The sequence below is a fragment of the Phyllobates terribilis genome, unplaced genomic scaffold, assembly GCF_046119375.1.
Source record: "Phyllobates terribilis strain yellow unplaced genomic scaffold, ASM4611937v1 Scaffold_25__1_contigs__length_18738178, whole genome shotgun sequence".
Lineage (NCBI taxonomy): Eukaryota > Metazoa > Chordata > Amphibia > Anura > Dendrobatidae > Phyllobates > Phyllobates terribilis.
This window is the reverse complement of record NW_027362785.1, coordinates 1,891,115-1,914,626: the sequence shown is the minus strand read 5'-3', so window position 1 is coordinate 1,914,626 and position 23,512 is coordinate 1,891,115. Positions and strand designations below refer to the sequence as shown.

The 23,512-nt window shown below is 49.7% G+C and overlaps 1 protein-coding gene across 1 annotated transcript; it reads left to right on the top strand.

Moving 5' to 3' along the window:
• Nucleotides 1-12,593: 12,593 nt before the first annotated feature.
• On the top strand, nt 12,594-22,089 carry LOC141176320 (E3 ubiquitin/ISG15 ligase TRIM25-like). The gene is made up of 2 exons (XM_073660250.1): nt 12,594-12,787; nt 19,870-22,089. The coding sequence occupies exon 2, from the start codon at nt 19,872-19,874 to the stop codon at nt 21,414-21,416; it is 1,545 nt and encodes a 514-aa protein (XP_073516351.1). The 5' UTR covers nt 12,594-12,787; nt 19,870-19,871; the 3' UTR covers nt 21,417-22,089.
• The last annotated feature ends 1,423 nt before the right edge of the window (nt 22,090-23,512 follow it).

Here is a 23,512-nt window from a genome sequence, read left to right as displayed (position 1 = left end):
TTTTTATTTTGTTTAGGGGACTTGAGCCTTCAATCGTTTGTCGTTATACTACAATTTATTTCTCTGGACTTCACGGGGGAACGAAAATGTCAGCGCAATGTGTGAATCTGGCGTAAACTGCTGCGATCGGAGCAGATTAACCCCCGTAGATGCCGCTATCAATTATGGCAGAGGCATTTAAGGGGTCACTGGTCTACTAATAGCCAAGCCCCTCGTGTCTGCCATGGTGCTTACACCACAAGCAATTGGGTACAAGCGCGCCCCATTGATCCAACCACCTCCCACCACATAACAACAATGGTCAAAATAAAATGCAATTGTGGCTTTATTGCTCGAAAAGTTCCTCACAATCCGATATTTCTACGTTTTTACAATGTACCAATGCCCTTTGGGAGCCATTTTCAATTTCGATTTTTGCACGCGAAGTGTAAAACTGGCGTAATGTCAATGGCGGCAGCTCACTCCGAAGATACGGCAAGATGAAACGTAACGCTAAGTCCCATCTGGTAGTCATACTTTATGGAATTGATGGTGAATGCTCTCTAAAATCCATGGAGGAAAAAAAAACGCCTCAGAATATACGAGCCAAAAGCGTCGAAATACTTCTTCGAGTGGTTGAAGGTGTAAATCTTGAAGAAAAGCCATTTTGTCTACAGAAGAGTCATACGCAAGCAGTGAACAACGTCTGCGAGCAAATCCCTTAAAGAAAACCGCACCCTGGAAGCCATCTTGTATACAGGCGTCAAAACATACGTCAGCCTCGAATGAGGTCAGGGAGTGGAGGCCTAAATGCGCAAATCGTCAAAGAAAAGGACATCATGGAAGCCATTTTGTGTACAAAAAAGGTTAAAACATTCGACAGCGGAGAACTTCTTCGAGTGGTTGAAGGCGTAAATCTTGAAGAAAAGCCATTTTGTCTACAGAAGAGTCATACGCAAGCAGTGAACAACGTCTGTGAGCAAATCCCTTAAAGAAAACCGCACCCTGGAAGCCATCTTGAGTAGAGTGGAGCCTTAAAGGCGCAAATCGTCAAAGAAAAGGACATCATGGAAGCCATTTTGTGTATAAAAAAGGTCAAAACGTTCGACAGCAGAGAACTTCTTCGAGTGGTTGAAGGTGTAAATCTTGAAGAAAAGCCATTTTGTCTACAGAAGAGTCATACGCAAGCAGTGAACAACGTCTGCGAGCAAACCCCTCCAAGAAAATTGCACCCTGGAAGCCATCTTGTGTACAGGCGTCAAAACATACGTCAGCCTCGAATGAGGCCAGTGAGTGGAGGCCTAAACGCGCAAATCGTCAAAGAAAAGGACATCACGGAAGCCATTTTGTATACGGAAACGTCAAAGCATACGACAGATGCGAACGTCAAGAAGAAAAGCCATTTTTGTCTACGGAAGTGTCATACGCAAGCAGCGAACAAGCTTGAAAGAAAATGGAGCCCTGGAAACTTTCTTTGAAACCTGAATAATATCGTTTACCATAAACAGTAAATAAATTTCCCTTCCTCATGGCATTAACCTGGACTATAAGCATCAGTCTCTGAAAGCCGCCATTTTAGGTTTCCCTGATACCACAGGTCTGAGGTAAAATTACAAGTCCAGACGTCTGATGCTATTAATAATCACATATATGACGATTTTATAGTATTATACCTCACATTATAACATTTCCCTCACAAAATACACCTTGTGCAGGAGAAAACAGGCGGCTGTGCACTTTCCCGCCAAGACTCTAAGCCGCCATTTTGCTCCTCGCAGATCCAGCGCTAACGGTCGCAGCTCTGAGGTGAGTGGTGGCCGCGATATGGTACTGTCCACCAGAGGGCGCGCTGACACCAGACAGTATATAAGGAGGAAGAGCGGCCGCGGCATTCACTCTGAGCTGTGCGATCAGACAGTCACATGGCTGCTCTCCATTATCAATGGATTCCCCCATGACTTGCCACAAGTGAAGCTGAAAGATAAGTCACCTCAGGAATCAGAGGCTGACGATTTGGTTTTGTTTCCAGAGTTATTTGTCTCCGCTTGTACAAATGCATCACATAGGTTTTCCATTGTGTTCAATGGGGAATCGCTCCGATAGTACATACGAGGGCTCGTTTTGCTGGACGAGTTGTAGTTTTGAATGACGCCGTTCACATTACCGTATAATGTACTGAAAAATGGGGAAAAAATTACAAGCCGGGTGAAACTGGAAAAAAAATAAAAAAATAGTTTTTCGAGTTTTGCTTTTACGGCGCTCATAGTGCTGTCAGAATGACCCGATAGCGACTGTGCAGGTCAGAGTGGAAGTGTCAACCTTATATAGTGTGTGTATATATAATTATGATTATAAAAGTTTTACAAAATTTGTGGGAAAAAAAAAAATCTATTTTTCTGACGTTCACGGGGCCATAAAAATGAAGATGTCAACCTTGTATAATTTATATATTCATATATATATATATATATATATATATATATATATATATATATATATATATATAAAATTAATTTTTTTATTTTTATATATATAAATCTAGAAATAAATATATATTTTACATATATATTTATAAAATTTATACATTTATAATTTATATATATATATATATATATATATATATATATTTATAAAAATCTCACATGTAAAGCGCCATGGAATAAATAATAATAAAAATAAATGAATAAATTATATAAATATATATGTAAAATATATATTTATTTCTAGATTTATATATAATCTGCAGAGCGGTGTTTAAATTTGGCGCCAAAATCGCTGATTGGTCGAGGCCGGCAACCATGACCAATCAGCAAAGCGGTGTTAAAATTTGGCGGCAATATCGCAGATTGGTCACGGCCGGCGGTCGCGACCAATCAGCAGAGCGTTGTTTAAATTTGGCGCCAATAATGGTGATTGGTCACAGTCAGCTAGCAGCTGCGACCAATCAGCGGAGCGTTGTCTACATTTGGTGCCAATCTCGCTGATTGGTCGCGGTCGGCTGGCGGCCGCAACCAATCAGCAGAGCGTTGTTTACATTTGGCGCCAATCTCGCTGATTGGTCGCGGCTGGCGTCTGCGCCCAATCAGCACAGCGGTGTTTAAATGTGGCGCGAAGATCGGTGATTGGTCGCGGCCGCTATTTAAATGTGGCGCCAAAATTGGTGATTGGTCGCGGGCAGCAGCCGCGACCAATCAGCACAGCGGTGTTTAACTTTTGCGCCAAGATCACTGATTGGTCGCGGGCAGAGACCGCAACCAATCAGGGAATCGTATTAGTGAGGACTGGGGAGCGCCGCTGCCTGTGCGGCTACTTCCGCTGCGAGAAGCCGGGACATGAGCGGGCGCTCGCAGCAGAAGTATCCCGACCCGCAGCGCCGCTCCCCGGTCCTCCCTTCCGCATGGAGGTCAGCGGCGCCGGCGGTCGGGGTCCTTCTGCTGCTACCGGCCGAGAGATGAGCGCCTCGCGCCGGTCATCTCCCGGCTGTATCTCCGTCCCACAGATGAGGCGCTAACGGCCGCCATCTTTTTTCAGAAATCCCGCGGCGCTGATTGGCCGCTGCCGGACCAATGAGCGATGCGGGATTTCCAGGACAGACAGACAGACAGACAGACAGACAGAAAGACAGACGGGATGAGACGATTATATATATAGATAAATGATATAAATCTTCTTTGAAAGTTAGCCTATAGCTGAGCGTCCGATCAGTACCAAGATGGCGGATATGGGGGTCGTTGGCAGGCCCTTTTCTGTCACTGTAACCCATCGATTCCTCATGATCGCATGGGCGTCGGTGAGTGCGCATAGGCGTCGGTGAGTGCGCATGGGCGTCGGTGAGTGCGCATAGGCGTCGGTGAGTGCGCATAGGCGTCGGTGAGTGCGCATGGGCGTCGGTGAGTGCGCATAGGCGTCGGTGAGTGCGCATAGGCGTCGGTGAGTGCGCATAGGCGTCGGTGAGTGCGCATGGGCGTCGGTGAGTGCGCATAGGCATCGGTGAGTACGCATGGGTGTCGGTGAGTGCGCATGGGCGTCGGTGAGTGCGTATAGGCGTCGGTGAGTGCGCATGGGCGTCGGTGAGTGCGCATGGGCGTCGGTGAGTGCGCATAGGCGTCGGTGAGTGTGCATGGGCGTCGGTGAGTGCGCATAGGCGTTGGTGAGTGCGCATGGGCGTCTGTGAGTGCGCATAGGCGTCGGTGAGTGCGCATAGGCGTCGGTGAGTGCGCATGGGCGTCGGTGAGTGCGCATAGGCGTCGGTGAGTGCGCATCGGCACTCACGCTAATTAAATGCTGTCCGAGATTAACAGCGACATTTACGTAGCTAAATATCAGCGATCGGGGCTAGCACCGATCACTCTCGTAAAAAGCAGATGCCGGTTGGGTATTACAGCCGGCATCTGCCCTGTATGGAACGGACACAGCTACTGATCCTGATCCATACATGTCCATGTCTATGACATACAGTTAAGTCGGGGGGGAAAAGGGTTAAATAATTGGGCGTCTTCATATCTCGGTTATTCCGAGATTGTTTTTTTTTTTTTTTTTGTGACACATTATACTTTATGTTAGTGGTAAATTTAAGTGGCTATGTTTTGAAAAATTTGACAAAAATTTAGAAAAATGAGCAATTTTTAAAATTCAAATTTTTATACAATTAGGATTTGTTCACACGTTGCGTTTTTCCAAGGGCTAAAAAAAACGTTGCACATAAAAAATGCATCAAAAATATGTGTATTTTATGCAGCATTTTTCCTACCAGCACTTGGATTTTTGGTGCAGAAAAATCCGCACCAATTTAGCTCCAAATTTGTCATTTTCACGAGGGGTAATAGGAAAAAAATGCGAATTTGTATTGACCCTGAGGTATGTGGGTAGCAGAGACCCCTCACAAGTGATCCCATTTTGGAAACTACACTCTTCAAGGAAATCATCTAGGGGTTTAATGAGTATTTTGAACCCACCGGTGCCTCACACAATTTTATAACATTGGGCTGTGAAATAAAAAAAAACAACTATTTTTACCACTAAAATGTTAAATTAGCTGTACATTTTTCACTTTCAACAGAGGAATAAGTGAAGATGGACCCTGCAATTTGTTAAAAAATTCCTTCCAAATGCAGTGATACCCCATGTGTTGTCAGAAACTACTGATTTAGCACACGGCTGGGCTCGGAAAGGAAAGAGCGCCATTGTTACGGATCCGGGTGGTGGAACCTCTGTGCTGCGGTGCAAGGAGGGACCAAAGGGGCGTAACTAGGTATCAACTCGGACCGACCAAGGCCGTACGGCGGCTCAATCGACTCCGTGACCAGGGAAGGACCAAGCAGAGGGACCAGGTGCTACTCTGGGGACGACCTTGTATGAGAGCAGGTGACTCCCACGGGTCGAAAGGCAGGGACTGACCAGTACAGCAGATGAGCACGGCAGGCAGGCTGACGGGAGATCCGGGCAGACGGGCTGGCAGGCACGGCAGGTAACTAGCAGGAGCCTCTAAGTAGGCTGTCTGGTGGTCACGGCAAGTGACAGGCAGGAGCCTCTAGGTAGGCTGTCAGGTATACACGGCAAGTGCAGGCAGGAGCCTCTAGGTAGGCTGTCAGGAGGTCACAGCAAGTGACGGGCAGAAGCCTCTAGGTAGGCTGTCAGGTAAACACGGCAAGTGACGGGCAGGAGCATATAGGTAGGCTGTCAGGAGGTCACGGCAAGTGACGGGCAGGAGCCTCTAGGTAGGCTGTCAGGAGGTCACGGCAAGTGACGGGCAGGAGCCTCTAGGTAGGCTGTCAGGAGGTCACGGCAAGTGACGGGCAGGAGCCTCTAGGTAGGCTGACAGGTAAACACGGCAGGTGCAGGCAGGAGCCTCCAGGTAACAGGCAAGTTCTCCAAGTAGGCCGGCTAGCCTAGCCCATAGACAGACTGGCAGGTTTGACCGTAGGCAGACCGTCGGGTTGGAGAGTGTCCTTGGCAGGCGGAAACAGGCAGCAGGTGAAGGCTCCGGGTAAGCGGACTGGCCAAGCTAATAGACAGACTAGCGAACTGGGCTGTAAGCAGATTGTCGGGGTGGACTGGTAATCAGGCTGGCAGACTGGACTGATAGTCAGACGGACTAGACTGGTAGTCAGATAGGCAGCGGGACCTGTGGGCTGAAGCAGAGTTTAGCATACAGAGCAACAACCTTGCACAGGCACCTCCATATTGGGACTTTTAGGAAGGCGCGCGTGGCCCCTTTAAGAGGGAGCGCGCGCGCGTGCCCTAAGCACAGTGACCGGGGAGCTGCGCAAGCCGGCAGCAAGAGAGGCAGGAGCACCAGAGGATGCCGGGCAGGGAGCGCGGCGGTGAGTGGGACGGCATCTCTGCCTGTCAGGGGGCAGAGACGCCGATACTACAGTACCCCCCCCCCCTTTACGCCCCCTCTTCTTTAGGCCTGAAAGAAATTTATTAAGAAGAAGCGGGGCGTGGATGTTCTGCTTGGGTTGCCAAGTTCTCTCCTCTGGGCCAAACCCCTTCCAATCCACCAGAAAAAAAGTTTTTTCCTCTTACCCTCTTGGTGGCCAGAATGTTCTCTACCTCATAGACGTCCTCAGCGGAGACCGGAGCTGGGGAGGTACCTGGATTGTCTGAAAAGGAATTAAGCACAACTGGTTTGAGGAGAGATACGTGGAAGGAGTTGGGAATCCGTAAGGTGGCCGGGAGTTTTAATTTGTAGGCTACTGGGTTGATTTGCTTGAGGACTTCAAATGGACCGATGATCCGTGGACCCAACTTATAGGAGGGTATTTTGAGACGAACATGTTTGGAGGAGAGCCAAACCTTGTCTCCCGGACAGAATTGAGGTGGATCCAAACATCTCTTATCAGCATGCTTCTTCATCCGCTCGGAGGATTGAAGAAGTACGGATCTAGTGTCCTCCCAAATAGTGGAAAATTCGCTGACCCGAGACTCCGCGGCCGGGTTGTCCACCGAAGCGAAGACGGGAAACGGAATCCGGGGATGTTGACCGTAGACCACAAAGAACGGGGACTTGGAAGAAGATTCGCTTTCATGGTTGTTGTAGGAGAACTCGGCCCATGGTAGGAGCTCCACCCAATCGGTATGGTGAGCGCTGACAAAGTGCCGGAGATAGCTGGTAAGGATCTGGTTGATACGTTCCACTTGGCGATTGGACTATGGATGATAAGTGGAGGAGAAATCCAGGGTGACATCCAGCAGTTTACACGTAGCTCTCCAGAAACGCGAAGTGAACTGGACCCCTCGATCAGACACAATGTGGAGGGGTAGGCCGTGGAGACGAAAGATGTGATGGATGAAGTCCTTAGCCTGCACAGATGCAGACGGGAGACCAGACAGAGGGATGAAGTGAGCCATTTTAGAAAAGTGGTCAGCGACCACCCAAATGACCGTGCAACCGGCAGAAACAGGGAGATCTGTAATAAAGTCCATAGCAATGTGTTGCCACGGGGCAGCAGGTACGGGAAGAGGCAGGAGACGGCCGGCAGGAAGATGTCTGGGAACCTTGTTGCTGGCACAGGACAAACAGGCCGTGACGAAGTCTACCACATCCTTGCGCAGGGTAGGCCACCAGTAGTGCCGGGTAATGAGCAGGAAGGTCTTCTTCTGGCCGCATGGCCAGCTAATTTGGATGAATGACCCCAGTGAAGAACCTTCTTACGATCCAGAACCTCTACAAACGTCTTACTGGGTGGGAGACGAGACAGATCCAAGGGGGCCACATTCATCACTTTGGAGGGATCGATGATATGCATAGGGTCCTCCTCTTGATCGGAAGACAGAAAGAATCGGGACAAGGCGTCTGCTTTAACGTTATTGTCCGCCGGGCGGTAATGTAGGGTAAAGTTAAAGCCGGCGAAGAACAAAGACCACCGGGCCTGACGCGGATTGAGTCTTTGGGCATTCTGTAGATATACCAGGTTTTTGTAGTCAGTATAGATGACCACCGGGTGCAGAGTCCCCTCGAGCAGGTAACGCCACTCCTCCAGCGCCAATTTGATGGCTAGCAGTTCTCGGTCTCCTATGGAGTAGTTGCACTCAGACGAGGAGAAGAGCTTGGAGAAGAAGCCACAGGTTACCATTCTCCCGGTTGGAGATTTCTGGGTGAGCACCGCTCCGGCTCCGGAAGAGGAAGCATCTACCTCCAAAAAGAACTGTTTGTTGAAATCCGGACGGTGCAGCACTGGGGCAGAAGAGAAGGCTTGTTTTAAGGAGAGGAAGGCCTCCTCCACTTCGGACGGCCATTCCTTAGGATTCGCTCCCTTTCGGGTGAGCGCAGAGATGGGAGCAGTCCGGGAAGAGAAATGTGAGATGAAGAGACGGTAATAGTTGGCGAAGCCCAGGAATCGCTGAATCGCCTTCAACCACTCCGGACGGGGCCACTTTAAGATGGCAGAGACCTTCTCGGGGTCCATCCGTAGACCTGTCTTAGAGATAATATAGCCCAGAAATGGAAGAGAGGACTGCTCGAAGAGGCATTTCTCAAATTTTGCATATAGGTGATTCTGCCTGAGCCTAAGCAGGACCTGACGAACATCCCTCCGGTGTGTGGGAAGATCCGGAGAGAAGACCAAGATGTCGTCCAGGTACACCACCACGCATGAATATAAGAGGTCATGGAAGATGTCATTAACTAATTCTTGGAATACGGCGGAAGCATTACAAAGACCAAAGGGCATCACACGGTATTCATAGTGACCGTCCCGGGTATTGAATGCCGTCTTCCACTCATCTCCTTGGCGGATCCGGATCTTCGCGCCTTTAAGGCGGTCGAACAGCTCAGAGATGAGCTGAAGGGGGTATTTGTTTTTGACAGTGATTTGGTTGAGTCCTCTATAATCGATACATGGACGTAGTGAACCGTCTTTCTTTTTAACGAAGAAGAATCTGGCTCCAGACGGAGAGGAAGATTTCCGGATGAATCCCCTAGCCAGATTTTCTTCGATGTACTCCGACATGGCCCGGGTTTCGGCCAACGACAACGGATAGATACGCCCACGGGGTGGAGTGGCACCGGGTATCAGGTCGATAGGGCTGTCATATGGCTTTATGAGGTGGCAGTGTCTCTGCCTCTTTTTTGTCGAAGACATCAGTATAGGACCAGTAAGGTGCCGGTAGACCGGGTAAATTAGTCGGAGTAGATGGAGGTCGAGCCGGGACCAGGCAGGTGTTATGGCAATCCTGCCCCCAACGGAGCACCTCACCGGATTGCCAGTTCAGAACGGGTTGGTGTCTCTGTAGCCAGGGTAGACCTAGCAAAAGAGGGTGAGAGAGTCCGGAGAGCACATGGAAGGAGATCCTCTCTGAGTGCAGCATTCCTACCTGCAGGGTTACGGGCTCTGTGACGAGCAAGATGGTCACCGGACGGAGTCTTCCATCCATGGAAGCGACTGCCAATGGTTCAGCCAGAGATTTGGTAGGAATATGATACTTCTCTACAAGGGACTGGGAAATGAGATTCCCAGCGGCTCCAGAGTCCAGATGTGCAGTTTCAAAGAAGCGGTTCTCTCCACAGGAGATAGAAACGGACAAAGTCAAGAACAGAGAGGATTTACTCTTGCCTAGGACGACCTCCCCGAGCGATCCTAGACACTGGAGTTTCCCGGCTGCACCGGACAGGAGCGGATCAGGTGCTCCTTACTACCACAGTAGAAACAGCTCCCCTCGGCTCGGCGTGTTTCTTGGCGAGACTTGACCATCTTAGTCTGGTCGATCTGCATGGGTTCGGGCGAGCGTGCCCGGGTAGTAGCTGTTTGGGAAGCCGGTTTCTGAAAAACAGGAGCAAGACGGGGAAATCTTCTCTCCCGGGTAGTCTCGTTGGCACGTTCTAGGAAACGGATGTCAATCCAGGTAGCCAGTAACACCAGGTCATCCAGGGTGGTAGGAATGTCCCGGCCGGCTAACTCATCCTTAATCCGACCGGAAAGACCCTCCCAGAAGGTGGACACCAGGGCCTCGTTGCCCCAGGCAAGCTCAGAAGCGAGAGTACGGAACTGTATGGCATACTGGCCCACGGTGAGACTCCCTTGGCGGAGACGGAGCAATGAGGAGGAAGTAGAAATCCTTCGTCCGGGTTCATCGAAGACCTTCCGGAAGGCAGTGAGGAAAGCCGGAAGATCGGACACCAGGGAATCCCCTCTCTCCCATAGAGGGTTTAGCCATGCCAAAGCTTCCCCGGTGAGGTGAGACATGATGAACGCCACTTTGGCCCGGTCGGAGGGAAACTGATGTGGCAGAAGTTCAAAGTGCAGCGTGTACTGGTTCTGAAAGCCTCGACATAGGACGGGGTCACCTCCAAAACGAGGAGGCGCAGAAAGCCGTGGTCCTGGGCTGGATGCCGTGGTATTGGTAGGCGTGTCCAGGCGAGAGCTGACAGAGCGCAGGTAGGTCAGGATGGTTTCCTGTTGGGATCTCTGACGAGAAACCTCCTGGTACAGGTCAGCAAGCGAAGGAGCCTGGGTTCCTTGGCCCGTGCAAACTGTTACGGATCCGGGTGGTGGAACCTCTGTGCTGCGGTGCAAGGAGGGACCAGAGGGGCGTAACTAGGTATCAACTTGGACCGGCCAGGGACCAGGTCGACTCCGTGACCAGGGAAGGACCGAGCAGAGGGACCAGGTGCTACTCTGGGGACCGACCTTGTATGAGAGCAGGTGACTCCCACGGGTCAGAAGGCAGAGACTGACCGGTACAGCAGATGAGCATGGCAGACAGGCTGACAGGAGATCCGGGCGGACGGGCTGGCAGGCACGGCAGGTAACTAGCAGGAGCCTCTAGGTAGGCTGTCTGGTGGTCACGGCAAGTGACAGGCAGGAGCCTCTAGGTAGGCTGTCAGGTGGTCACGGCAAGTGACGGGCAGGAGCCTCTAGGTAGGCTGTCAGGTATACACGGCAGGTGCAGGCTGGAGCCTCTAGGTAGGCTGTCAGGAGGTCACAGCAAGTGACGGGCAGGAGCCTCTAGGTAGGCTGTCAGGTAAACACGGGGACTTTTAGGATGGCGCGCGGCCCCTTTAAGAGGGAGGGAGCGAGCGCGTGCCCTAAGCACAGTGCCCGGGGAGCTGCACGTGCCGGCAGCAAGAGAGGCAGGAGCGCCGGAGGACGCCGGGCAGGGAGCGCGGCGGTGAGTGGGACGGCGTCTCTGCCTGTCAGGGGGCAGAGACGCCGATACTACAGCCATGTAATGTTTTGATATGAAAATTTTGCTGGGAATATTTGTGAAATCGCTCAGGTGTCAGAACAGCAGAAAAAACGCAAATGACCGCATTTTTTTTTAGAACAAGTCAGAAGAAAAATCAACACCTTTGAAATGTGCTGCTGGAGAAGGATGTTATCAATACCATGGATGGCAAGAAGAACAAATCAAGCCAAACAAGTCATCAGAATTAAGGATCATCAAGCTACGACTTGCCTACTGTGGACTCATCATACGAAGAGAGCAATCACTGGAGAAGGATATCATGGTCAGAAGAATAGAAGGAACAAGGCGAAGAGGAAGACCAGCAACCCGATGGTGGAGAAGACCCTGGTGGACATCATGGTCGGAAGAATAGAAGGAACAAGGCGAAGAGGAAGACCAGCAACCCGATGGTGGAGAAGACCCTGGTGGACATCATGGTCGGAAGAATAGAAGGAGCAAGGCGAAGAGGAAGACCAGCAACCCGATGGTGGAGAAGACCCTGGTGGACATCATGGTCGGTAGAATAGAAGGAGCAAGGCGAAGAGGAAGACCAGCAACCCGATGGTGGAGAAGACCCTGGTGGACATCATGGTCGGAAGAATAGAAGGAACAAGGCGAAGAGGAAGACCAGCAACCCGATGACTTGATACAACCAAGATAACTGCGGAGAAGACCCTGGTGGACCTATCTAGGCTTGTACACGATACATCTTCCTACAGACTGTTCTAAGAGATTCAGACGAAACCCCCAACAAAACCATTAACTATAATGAACTGGTTGGAGTCACTTTTGACTCTGTTGGCCTCTGTCCCTTCTTTTTAAGCATACACCTCCAGAAAAGAGTAGAGTCGGAGAACAAAGCGACTCCACGAGCCTTATTTTAGTGAAATGTTTAATCGAGGGTTTCGTCTCTCGTTTTTTTGGGCATTAAGGCTTTATTCAGACGTCTTTAATTCATTTAACAAACAGGCATTCTTCACATGTATTAAAGCTGTCGAACAGTCGCAAATCATGCACACACAGTGACTCAAACATAACATTCGAGCACTCCAAAGAAGATAACCCGAGCATGCTCGTAAATCTCGAGTAACGAGCATGCTCGCTCGTCACTAGTTACGACAACTCATATAGTGACAGTTAGCTATTAGGTGTCTTAACCATGAATAGCTAAGCAACTGCAATGCCCTGCACATGGGGTAAGCGACATAGAGAATCAGGAGAACTATACTACATTTCTAATTGGAGGTATTTGCTAATATTATTATTATTACACCTACTACATATTGGGGATATCATTACCCCTTTTAATTCTTTCATCGCCACCCTTGTGAATTCAAGTGCTATAACACATTCCCTGCTCGCACGCTAAGCATACAGGACGAGCGTCCGACGTCCCTGTGTGTGCACATCACACGAGGGAGGAGATTCTTCTCTTCTCGTTGTAGCTCCCCCTTCAGAAAAACAAAAATGCAACAGTAGAACGAGCTGTCATGTGACCTCGTACTGTTCTGGGTCTGCTTCCTGGCAGATCCTTGCTGACTTCTGGTCTGTACACGGAGCCTGAGCTGACCGAAATCTGGAAAAAAAGGTCAAGACGATCCACATATACAAGTCCCGAACCTTAAAGAAACATATACAGGTACTCAAACCTCTGTGTGACTTCTGGGAGATCAGCTACATATCCTAAAGGCCATATAAATATCTACATTTTACAGACGTGACATTTAAACTACATACTCTCCCCCCTAAGGGCCTTTAACGGCAATGAACGTGCAAATCACCGTCGGTACATTTGAAGGAGTATAGCCTCAGGGCAGTGAGCGCAGATGATGGGGGTGATGGTGCGCGGGGGGCAACAGTAATGACTCAGAGTCCATTGATGCCGTCCAGGGTCTTTACTCACAGTTTTACACTCCAAGCCACTTCTGCAGGTAATGGCTGCCCACGTCGTGCTGTGCTCACCAGGTGAGGGGCTCGGCCAACTCCCAGGTACCCTTGGAATGCTTTTCAGGACCCCCTTCGTGTGTCCTTTCTCCGGCCCGTCGTACCCCACAATTGACCACATTTCTGTCCAGCTGCCTCGGGCCTTGGCGGGCAAACGTATGTTCCATTTCCCTGGCTCCTATATGGTGCCTTCCTAACGGGTGTAGTGAGGGGTCGTGCACGTGCAATGCCACGGCCTACGGTTACTAGCTGAGGGTAGTTGCTCTCCTCCACTAGATAAGGGATCCGGTTCCCTTTCTTGGCCTGACCCCCCTACTCTGGTAGCGGCGGGCGTACGGTGGCGACTCGCCGGTCCTCACCCCTCGGGTCCCTTCACTCCACTCCTGGAGCCTCATCCGTTCCTATCCTCTCCTTTCTTCTCCTCCAGGCCCAGGCCTTGAGACTTGGCCTGCCTGCGGAGCAGAGCCCGTAAAGAGCCCCTGCACCCAGTCTCCTTCTCTCTCTGCTCTCTCCTCTCTGACTCAAAGATGGTGCCCACCTTATATACTCCTGCTTTCAGTGCACCCAGAATCTACTCTCCCCATCCACACACTACCGGGTTCCCCCTTTCTAGGTGTTCCCTCCCCCCACTCCAGCAAGGGACAGGGACAGTTGTGCTCACTCTTTGGAGCATTGTCGCCCTGCCCCCCGGAAATGTGGTGTAGTACATGTGAGTGTTAGGGTCCTGAGCACTCCATCCTTACCTGGAAGTGAGATATCACACCTCTGGGTGAGATGCAATACCTCTGTAGCAACCGAACCCTCGGGGCGCTACATTCCCCCCTGGTAAATCACAGCATGTCCGCGGGCTGGAACAGAGCAAAAGACAATTGGTTTCAAGACATGCAGAATTAAAGTTTTTTGTTTTTGTTTTTTTTAAATATTACTTGTCATAAAACTTTTATCTTTTCATCAACATATGCAACATTCTTTTCATTTACGGTTACTCTTTCCTTGATATAGCTTTCAATATACACATATAAAACATTAATTTAAGTAGAAAATATGAAACAATATCGTCAACAGTTCAACGGCGAAGTCTGTTTAACAACCCACAGTCCTTGCCGCGACCAGTTGTCCATGTCACCCAACAAGGTGCAATTTTACTAAGTGCAAACTTTCAATCACCTTCAGGTGTCTGTTGAGGTAGGTGTTTATAAAAACAATAGGGGGCACTTTAAGAAGTGCAACTATTTACAAGGGTTGGCTGCTCCCAGTCCTCAGCCGGATAGTAAGGGTTGGCTGCTCCCAGTCCTCAGCCGGATAGTTCACTGACCCTTTTCGGGTAACTTTTAACAAATGAACTGACAACAATCCCGAACCGGGTGAACTTTTTATAATCCGCAAACGGGCGTGACTCTTCCTCTTCCACCCTTACGGGTAACTATTTACAGTTTGTGCTGCTGCTCTCTAGTAGCGGTATCCCCCTTGTGGACATTCCTGCTCCTCGTACTCTTCAGACCCGTCTGGGTCCTCCGTGTAGCAGGGTTCAGGGCAGCGCTGTTCCTCTACCCGCTGAACGTTGAGGGCGTACCACCCCCGCAGACCTCGGTGTCGGGGGTATGACACCTGATCCCCCGGAAACAGATCCCGTTTCGGGTGACCTGCGGGCAGGCGACTCTCCAGATCCCTCCGGTTGACAAAGAGGTCTGTATTTGTCGTCGGGTCCCGAATGAACCCCATCAGGTCCTCCCCGGTCTGATCCCATTCTATTTGGACCTCTTCATCCGGGAGCTGGGGAATGGTGATTGGCTGCGGAACAGGCAGGAGCGGAGGAAGCGGGGCTTTGGCCTCTGCGGACAGGTCCCTCCGGTGGCAAGGGCGAACCCATCCGCATAGTAGGGGGACCGGCTCTCCATCAGGACCGGTAATCTGACTGTAAAAGTCCGTGCCCAGGGGTGGTAATGTTGGGACCGGAGGCGCTAGTTGGTGGAAGGCGCCCGGGGGCATCAGACCTTGCGACCAGGCCTGGAGTGGTTCGTTTCCGACCGCACCCGGGATCAAGGGGCACGGCGTGAGACGTGGTCCGGCGGCTGCACTCGGGGCTTGGGGCCTAGGTGTAGGCAGCGGGAGCGGAGGAGGTGCAACAACTTCCGGGGCGATCGACGGGGTCCAGGGGCAGGCTAGTGGCGTCTGGGCTTGTAGCAGGGGCGTCCCTCTTACCTGCTCTCATAGCGCTGCTCTCAGCCTCCGGTGATCTCTCTCTGTCCTCAGGGGCAGGCACGCTGTCGGGTGTTTGCCGGGTCGCGACCCGCCGGTCCATCTCCTCTTTCCACCCCGCGATGGCCTCCCGCTGCGCCTGGACCATCCTCCGGTCTAAATCCTCCAGTCCAGCCCGGAGGAATTCAGGGTCCTCTCCGGGGAGCTGGGCCATCAGCTCCGCGAGGCTGTACGGAGCCGCTTCGGCCTGCAGCAGGCCACTGGTGAGGGTACCGGGGCTGGCGCTCCTCGCCATCTCCGGGTGTGGTCCGCCAAGACTGATCCAAACCACACCCTGCCCTTCGGTTTTCTTTTCCTCCCGCCCCTGTTGGGGGTGGTCCCGGGGCAATCTGCTGACAATCACTCTCAGGGGCAGCCCCACCACGTTGATCGACATCTCTACAGCCGCACTCATGGCTGTTGGGGGTGGGCTCCGTCTTTGGCGCCATTCTGGGACCTGGCCCACGATGGGAGGTGGCTTCTTGTTGTCTTTTGGCGCGCACATAATGGCGTCCGTTCTGCCGGGGCGGGCGCCACATTCAATACAGTGAAACAGTCTCTAGGCACACAATACCCCACGATAACGGGTTGGTTTCGATCCTGCCGACTATGTCAAACTTGACGTGCCCCCTGGGCCGTGCGTGTGGGGGAATACCCGGAGCCGGGTCTCTGTGTAATGCTAGGGGTTGTAGTCTCCGTGGCGGTGACCCGGTCCCGTGGCTCAGGGTGGTCAAACCAGTGGCGGATCTGTTTACTTGGTTTTTTAATGTTTAAATGTCCGACTACGCCACCCGTGGATTGCGGTCACTGAGAACCGCCGCTGCGGGGCAGACCGCTGAGGCTGATGTAGTGTGCGCAGCAGAGGGTAGTATAACTCCCCACGGGAGGAGTATAGCCTCAGGGCAGTGAGTGCAGATGGTGGGGGTGATGGTGCGCGGGAGCAACAGTAATGACTCAGAGTCCAGTGATGCAGTCCAGGGTCTTTACTCACAGTTTTACACTCCAAGCCACTTCTGCAGGTAATGGCTGCCCACGTCGTGCTGTGCTCACCAGGTGAGGGGCTCGGCCAACTCCCAGGTATCTTTGGAATGCTTTTCAGGATCCCCTTCGTGTGTCCTTTCTCCGGCCCGTCGTACCCCACAATTGACCACGTTTCTGTCCAGCTGCCTCGGGCCTTGGCGGGCAAACGTATGTTCCGTTTCCCTGGTCCTATATGGTGCCTTCCTAACGGGTGTAGTGAGGGGCCGTGAACGTGCAATGCCGTGGCCTCCGGTTACTAGCTGAGGGTAGTTGCTCTCCTCCACTAGATGAGGGATCCGGTTCCCTTTCTTGGCCTGACCCCCCTACTCTGGTAGCGGCGGGCGTATGGTGGCGACTTGCCGGTCCGCACCCCTCGGGTCCCTTCACTCCACTCCTGGAGCCTCATCCGTTCCTATCCTCTCCTTTCTTCTCCTCCAGGCCCAGGCCTTGAGACTTGGCCTGCCTGCGGAGCAGAGCCCGTAAAGAGCCCCTGCACCCAGTCTCCTTCTCTCTCTGCTCTCTCCTCTCTGACTCAAAGATGGTGCCCACCTTATATACTCCTGCTTTCAGTGCACCCAGAATCTACTCTCCCCATCCACACACTACCGGGTTCCCCCTTTCTAGGTGTTCCCTCCCCCCACTCCAGCAAGGGACAGGGACAGTTGTGCTCACTCTTTGGAGCATTGTCGCCCTGCCCCCCGGAAATGTGGTGCAGTGCATGTGGGTGTTAGGGTCCTGAGCCGCACTCCATCCTTACCTGGAAGTGAGATATCACACCTCTGGGTGAGATGCAATACCTCTGTAGCGACCGAACCCTCGGGGCGCTACATATGTATATTTTTCTTTACTTGTACCAAGTTTCTGAGAATTGAATTTTTGAAAAGTGAAAGTACTGGCGTGTTATTTTGAGCAGTTCCTCGTACAAGAGATGGTTAGACGTAGGGGAGGGGGAGATCACACAGCTTCTAAAATTTTTAACAAGTTTTCCATTGTTTTATACGACACAAGTTTAGAAAAATATAGCCCATTTTTTAAACACTTATCTATTGCTGCTGAGCATGAGACACGAGATTCTCATTGCTGCTCAGCATGAAACACAAGATTCTATCACAACAACTTATTTTAGGTGTTTTTTTTTTTTTGACAATATTCATGATACTTTTTCTTCTGGGTACCTTCTCCGTTTAAGCAGAAAGCTAGATTACCCATTTATGTATTCGCTTAGGCTTGGGCCTATGCAGCATGTAGCCCATGCCCATGGTGCAATTAAAGCTGAGGCAGCTTTTTATCACATCCTTATAATTGCATCGCAAATGGCTTGTTTTTTTTTGTTGGCCATGTGGTTCCTTCAAAACTGCAGTTATTTGCAAAATGCAAGCTATTTTCAACTTGCTTCTAATAATGCTACTCAACCCATCACTCTACCCATTTGGTCCAGGAGCTTTAAATTATTTTATTATTTATTATTATTATTATTATTATTTATTATTATTATTCCATGGCACTTTACATGTGAAGAAGGGGTATACATAGCAAAACCAATTACAATAATCTTGAACACAATGTGACAGTGACTGGTACAGGAGGAGCGAGGACCCTGCCCGCGAGGGCTCACAGTCTACGAGGGATGGGTGAGGATACAGTAGGTGAGGGTAGAGCTGGTCGTGCAGCGGTATGGTGGAGCGAGGACCCTGCCCGCGAGGGCTCACAGTCTACAGGGGATGGGTGAGGATACAGTAGGTGAGGGTAGAGCTGGTCATGGAGCGGTATGGTGGAGCGAGGACCCTGCCCGTGAGGGCTCACAGTCTACAAGGGATGGGTGAGGATACAGTAGGTGAGGGTAGAGCTGGTCGTGGAGCGGTATGGTGGAGCGAGGACCCTGCCCGCGAGGGCTCACAGTCTACAAGGGATGGGTGAGGATACAGTAGGTGAGGGTAGAGCTGGTCGTGCAGCGGTATGGTGGAGAGAGGACCGTGCCCGCGAGGGCTCAGTCTACAAGGGATGGGTGAGGATACAGTAGGTGAGGGTAGAGCTGGTCGTGCAGCAGTATGGTGGAGAGAGGACCCTGCCCGCGAGGACTCAGTCTACAAGGGATGGGTGAGGATACAGTAGGTGAGGGTAGAGCTGGTCGTGCAGCGGTGTGGTGGAGAGAGGACCCTGCCCGCGAGGACTCACAGTCTACAAGGGATGGGTGAGGATACAGTAGGTGAGGGTAGAGCTGGTCGTGCAGCGGTGTGGTGGAGAGAGGACCCTGCCCGCGAGGGCTCACAATCTACAGGGGATGGGTGAGGATACAGTAGGTGGGGGTAGAGCTGGTCGTACAGCAGTATGGTGGAGAGAGGACCCTGCCCGTGAGGGCTCACAGTCTACAAGGGATGGGTGAGGATACAGTAGGTGAGGGTAGAGCTGGTCGTGCAGCAGTATGGTGGAGCGAGGACCCTGCCCGCGAGGGCTCACAGTCTACAAGGGATGGGTGAGGATACAGTAGGTGAGGGTAGAGCTGGTCGTGCAGTGGTATGGTGGGGCGAGGACCCTGCTCGCGAGGGCTCACAGTCTACAAGGGATGGGTGAGGATACAGTAGGTGAGGCTAGAGCTGGTCGTGCAGCGGTATGGTGGAGCGGTGGTTACTGCAGGTTGTAGGCTTGTCGGGAGAGGTGGGTCTTCAGGTTCTTTTTGAAGGTTTCCACGGTCGACGAGAGTCTGATGTGTTGGGGTAGAGAGTTCCAGAGTAGGGGGGAAGCACGGGAGAAATCTTGTATGCGATTGTGGGAGGAGATTAGAGGGGAGTAGAGAAGGAGATCTTGTGAGGATCGGAGGTTGCATGCGGGTATGTAACGGGAGACTAGGTCACAGATGTATGGAGGAGACAGGTTGTGGATGGCTTTGTATGCCATGGTTAGGGTTTTGAACTGGAGTCTCTGAGCAATGGGGAGCCAGTGAAGAGATTGACAGATAGGAGAGGCCGGGGAATAGCGGGGGGACAGGTGGATTAGTCGAGCAGCAGAGTTTAGGATAGATTGGAGGGGTGCGAGAGTGTTGGAAGGGAGGCCACAGAGCAGGAGGTTGCAGTAGTCGAGGCGGGAGATGATGAGGGCGTGCACTAGTGTTTTTGCAGATTCATGGTTGAGGAATGTACGGATCCGGGAGATATTTTTGAGTTGGAGTCGGCAGGAAGTGGAAAGGGCTTGGATATGTGGTTTGAAGGAGAGTTCAGAGTCCAGGGTTACCCCAAGGCAGCGAGCTTGGGGGACTGGGGAGAGTGGGCAGCCTTTGACGTTGGTATCAGAACCCATACTTCAATGGGTCCGCTCATCCCTATTGTGTAGACCCATAGACTGCTCCACTTTTATACTGAGGTCACTTTGATAACTTGCCTTTAAAGTACCGTAACTCTTCAGTAGAAACTGCGTAAATAGCAGTCGATAGAAATGGAAAAACCTATATTTTAGACCAAGTTCGTTCAAAAGTTAATTTTCTCTTCATATCTATTTCTTGGTCGTTTTTTTTTTTTCCCACAGCCATGACCTCTGCCGATCTCCTAGAAGAACTGAACTGCTCCATCTGCCTGGGCATCTATACCGATCCCGTCACTCTGAGATGTGGCCACAACTTCTGCCGGGACTGCATTGATTGTGTGTTGGATACCCAGGAGCGATCCGGAGATTACTCCTGCCCTGAATGCCGAGAAGATTTCCAGGAGCGTCCAGCTCTGAGAAAAAACACAACCCTGAATAACATAGCGCAGCGTTTCTTGTCTACACAACCTAAAGAGGAGCAAGCGACAATATTTTGCAAGTACTGTATAAAGTCTTCGGTGCCAGCTATTAAGTCCTGCTTGTTGTGTGAGGCTTCTCTATGCGAGAGTCACCTGGAGGTCCACAGCAAGTCACCAGAACACATCCTATCGGAACCCACCACTGACATGCGTAGCAGAAAATGCTCTGTCCACCAGAAGATCCTGGAGTATTACTGCACAAAAGATGGCACCTATATCTGTGTGTCCTGCCGATTAGACGGTGTCCACAAGGGACACAAGATTAAAACGATGATAGAGCTATCCAATGAGAAGAAAGAGAGATCAAGACAGATCTTGAGGGACCTGACTGTAAAAGGTAAAGAGACAGAGAAGATCATCCATAAACTGCAAGAGCACGAGAGGAAAATACAAGAAAAGGTCGACGGTGAAATTGATAAAGCATCCACGATATTTAAGGACATCAGAAGACGACTCGAAGACGAGGAGAAGAAAGCCTTTAGCGAGATCTACAAGCAGAAAGATCAGGTGTTACTCAGAGTCACTCAACTTCTCAAGCCGCTTGAGATGGAGAAGGAAAACATTTCCTACAAGATGGATCACATCGTGAAACTTTGTAACACGGCCGATCCGTTTCATGTCCTACAAGAAAAGGATCCCGATAAAGATATGTTTGAGACCAAACATATTGGGATCGGTGATTTAGATAATCTTGATGTAGTTCTTATCTCAAAGACAATAAACAGAAGTTTATCCAGCTTTGTCGCTGGTGTAAAATCCCAAACCCATACGGAAAATGCAATGACTATATCTCTAGATGAAAACACAGCTTGTGAGGACATCAGTATATCAGGCGACTTATCAACTATATCGAAATCAGAAATAAAACAATATCACCCCAACAGATTCGAGTACTATCCACAGGTTCTCAGCATCCAGAGCTTTTCTTCAGGACAACACTGCTGGGAAGTGGAAACCAGTGAATCGGGAAACTGGAGGATTGGAGTCAGCTATGCCAGCATAGAAAGAAGTGGAGATCACTCATATTTCGGAGACAACACCAAGTCCTGGTGCTTGCGGAGATACAATATTAATCTATATTCAGTCCTGCATAATAGCAAGGAGGTGGCAATAAGGCACAAGGTCTCCTGTCACCGTTTGAGAATAGGTCTGGACTACGGGGCTGGGCATTTGTCCTTTTACGAGTTGACTGATCCCATTACTCATATTCACACCTTCACTGCCGCGTTCACTGAGCCCTTACATGCTGCGTTTTGTGTGTGGGATGATTGGGTGAAAATACTGAATTAGAAAAGTTGCATTGTCAAAACTAACCAGAGATAACATAGACTTTACAAAAATAGCTTTATATTTGTACAGGCTATTGATTTCTTAGGGTCTAGGTCACAACCTATTAAGTAATCCACTTTGTATGAGCTGCCAAGAGTTATGGAAGGAAAGTGACAACTGCTCTAAACACATTTGTAACCTTTACACAGTGGTTGTCACCTCCAAACACATTCGATTACTGTCCCGTAAGCTGGAAATAGTCATTATGCAAGTGGTTGCCAATATAATACTACCTTCTGTATCTCAAATAGATAGATTTTATTAACCTATTATTTAGTGTATGTATTTGGGGTGAAACAGACCCCATTACGGTACCCCTACACTCTGAAAAAAAAATAAAGGCCCAGTGACTGAAAAAGTGACATTGACTTCTCGGATCATGACCTTGTCCAAAAATATGTCACTTGCCATCCGCCTAAAAGGCATTATGGTAGAAACCAGGAAACTAAGGAAAGTTGTTTGATCCAATTACAACAAATTTATAATCAGAAATTGAGATTGCATCCAGCTTCTGGCTACTCAAGACTCCAGGAAGGTGAAAGCTTGAACTATCTATAGTCATTCTATCTGTTTGCTATTGCACCTTTCTGATTTTTTTTTTTTAGTAATAAAAGACAAACTTTAATCTTTTAAAGCCTTGGATTGTACTTTTATATAATAGTAACGCCGAGCGTTGATCACTGGGGATCAAGAAAAGACAGTATTACTAAACAGGTTCATTAGCTCTTTATATACCAAAGGAGACTAGCGATCTTAATACATCAACTAATATACTCGATTGGCTAAATAGATCTATATTCCATGCTAAGTTAAATAAAGTCAATGTGAACAAAGCCCTAGAAACAGATGATTTGCACACAAGAGTTCTTCAGGAACTCAGGTCAGTTATTTCCATGCCCATGTTAATAATTTTTAGAGTCTTTCTAGTGACCGTTACGGTGCCAAGCGACTGACTGATGCAAGGCTCATGTGGTGTCCAATTTCACTAGGTCTTCTTCAGGTAAGCTTAGCATCCATTGTAGACCTACTCGAGAGGATTGTAAGGTACTATATACAAACGTATGTATAGGAGTATGGACAGAGGGGTATAGGAGGATATAGTATTTTTGGATTTTACAAAGGCATTTGAATCTAAAAGACTATGCAAAGTGTTGTGGTGAATGATTGCTACTTTGAATAGTCCCCGGTTATAAGTGGTGACCCCAAGGTTTATTATTGGGGCCGCTATTATTCAACTTATTTATTAATGATATAAAAGTTAGTATTAATATCATTGCTTCTTATTTCTACAAAAATCCCCAATCTGTTATATAGTGCAATCTATGGAAGATATGGGACACTTTTGAGTTGTTTAGGCATCTACTTGATATATGAGGTTCAATGTAATATGCAAAGTTATGCACCTGGGTACTAATAAACTGTGGACATCATATGTTCTAGGTGGAGTAAAACTAGGAGAGTCACTTATAGGGAAGGATCTGGGTGTAATAATCTGTGGACATCATATGTTCTAGGTGGAGAACAACTAGGAGAGTCACTTATAGAGAAGGATCTGGGTGTAATAATCTGTGGACATCATATGTTCTAGGTGGAGAACAACTAGGAGAGTCACTCGTAGAGAAGAATCTGGGTGTAATAATCTGTGGACATCATATGTTCTAGGTGGAGTAAAACTAGGAGGATCACTTGTAGAGAAGAATCTGGGTGTAATCTGTGGACATCATATGTTCTAGGCGGAGTACAACTAGGAGAGTCACTCGTAGAGAAGAATCTGGGTGTAATAATCTGTGGACATCATATGTTCTAGGTGGAGTAAAACTAGGAGGATCACTCATAGAGAAGAATCTGGGTGTAATAATCTGTGGACATCATATGTTCTAGGTGGAGTAAAACTAGGAGGATCACTTGTAGAGAAGAATCTCGGTGTAATAATCTGTGGACATCATATGTTCTAGGTGGAGTAAAACTAGGAGAGTCACTCGTAGAGAAGAATCTGGGTGTAATAATCTGTGGACATCATATGTTCTAGGTGGAGTAAAACTAGGAGGATCACTTGT

What these genes read in the sequence shown, in the direction of transcription:
- LOC141176320 (XM_073660250.1), top strand. Translation starts at nt 19,872, where the DNA reads ATGACCTCTGCCGATCTCCTAGAAGAACTGAACTGCTCCATCTGCCTG.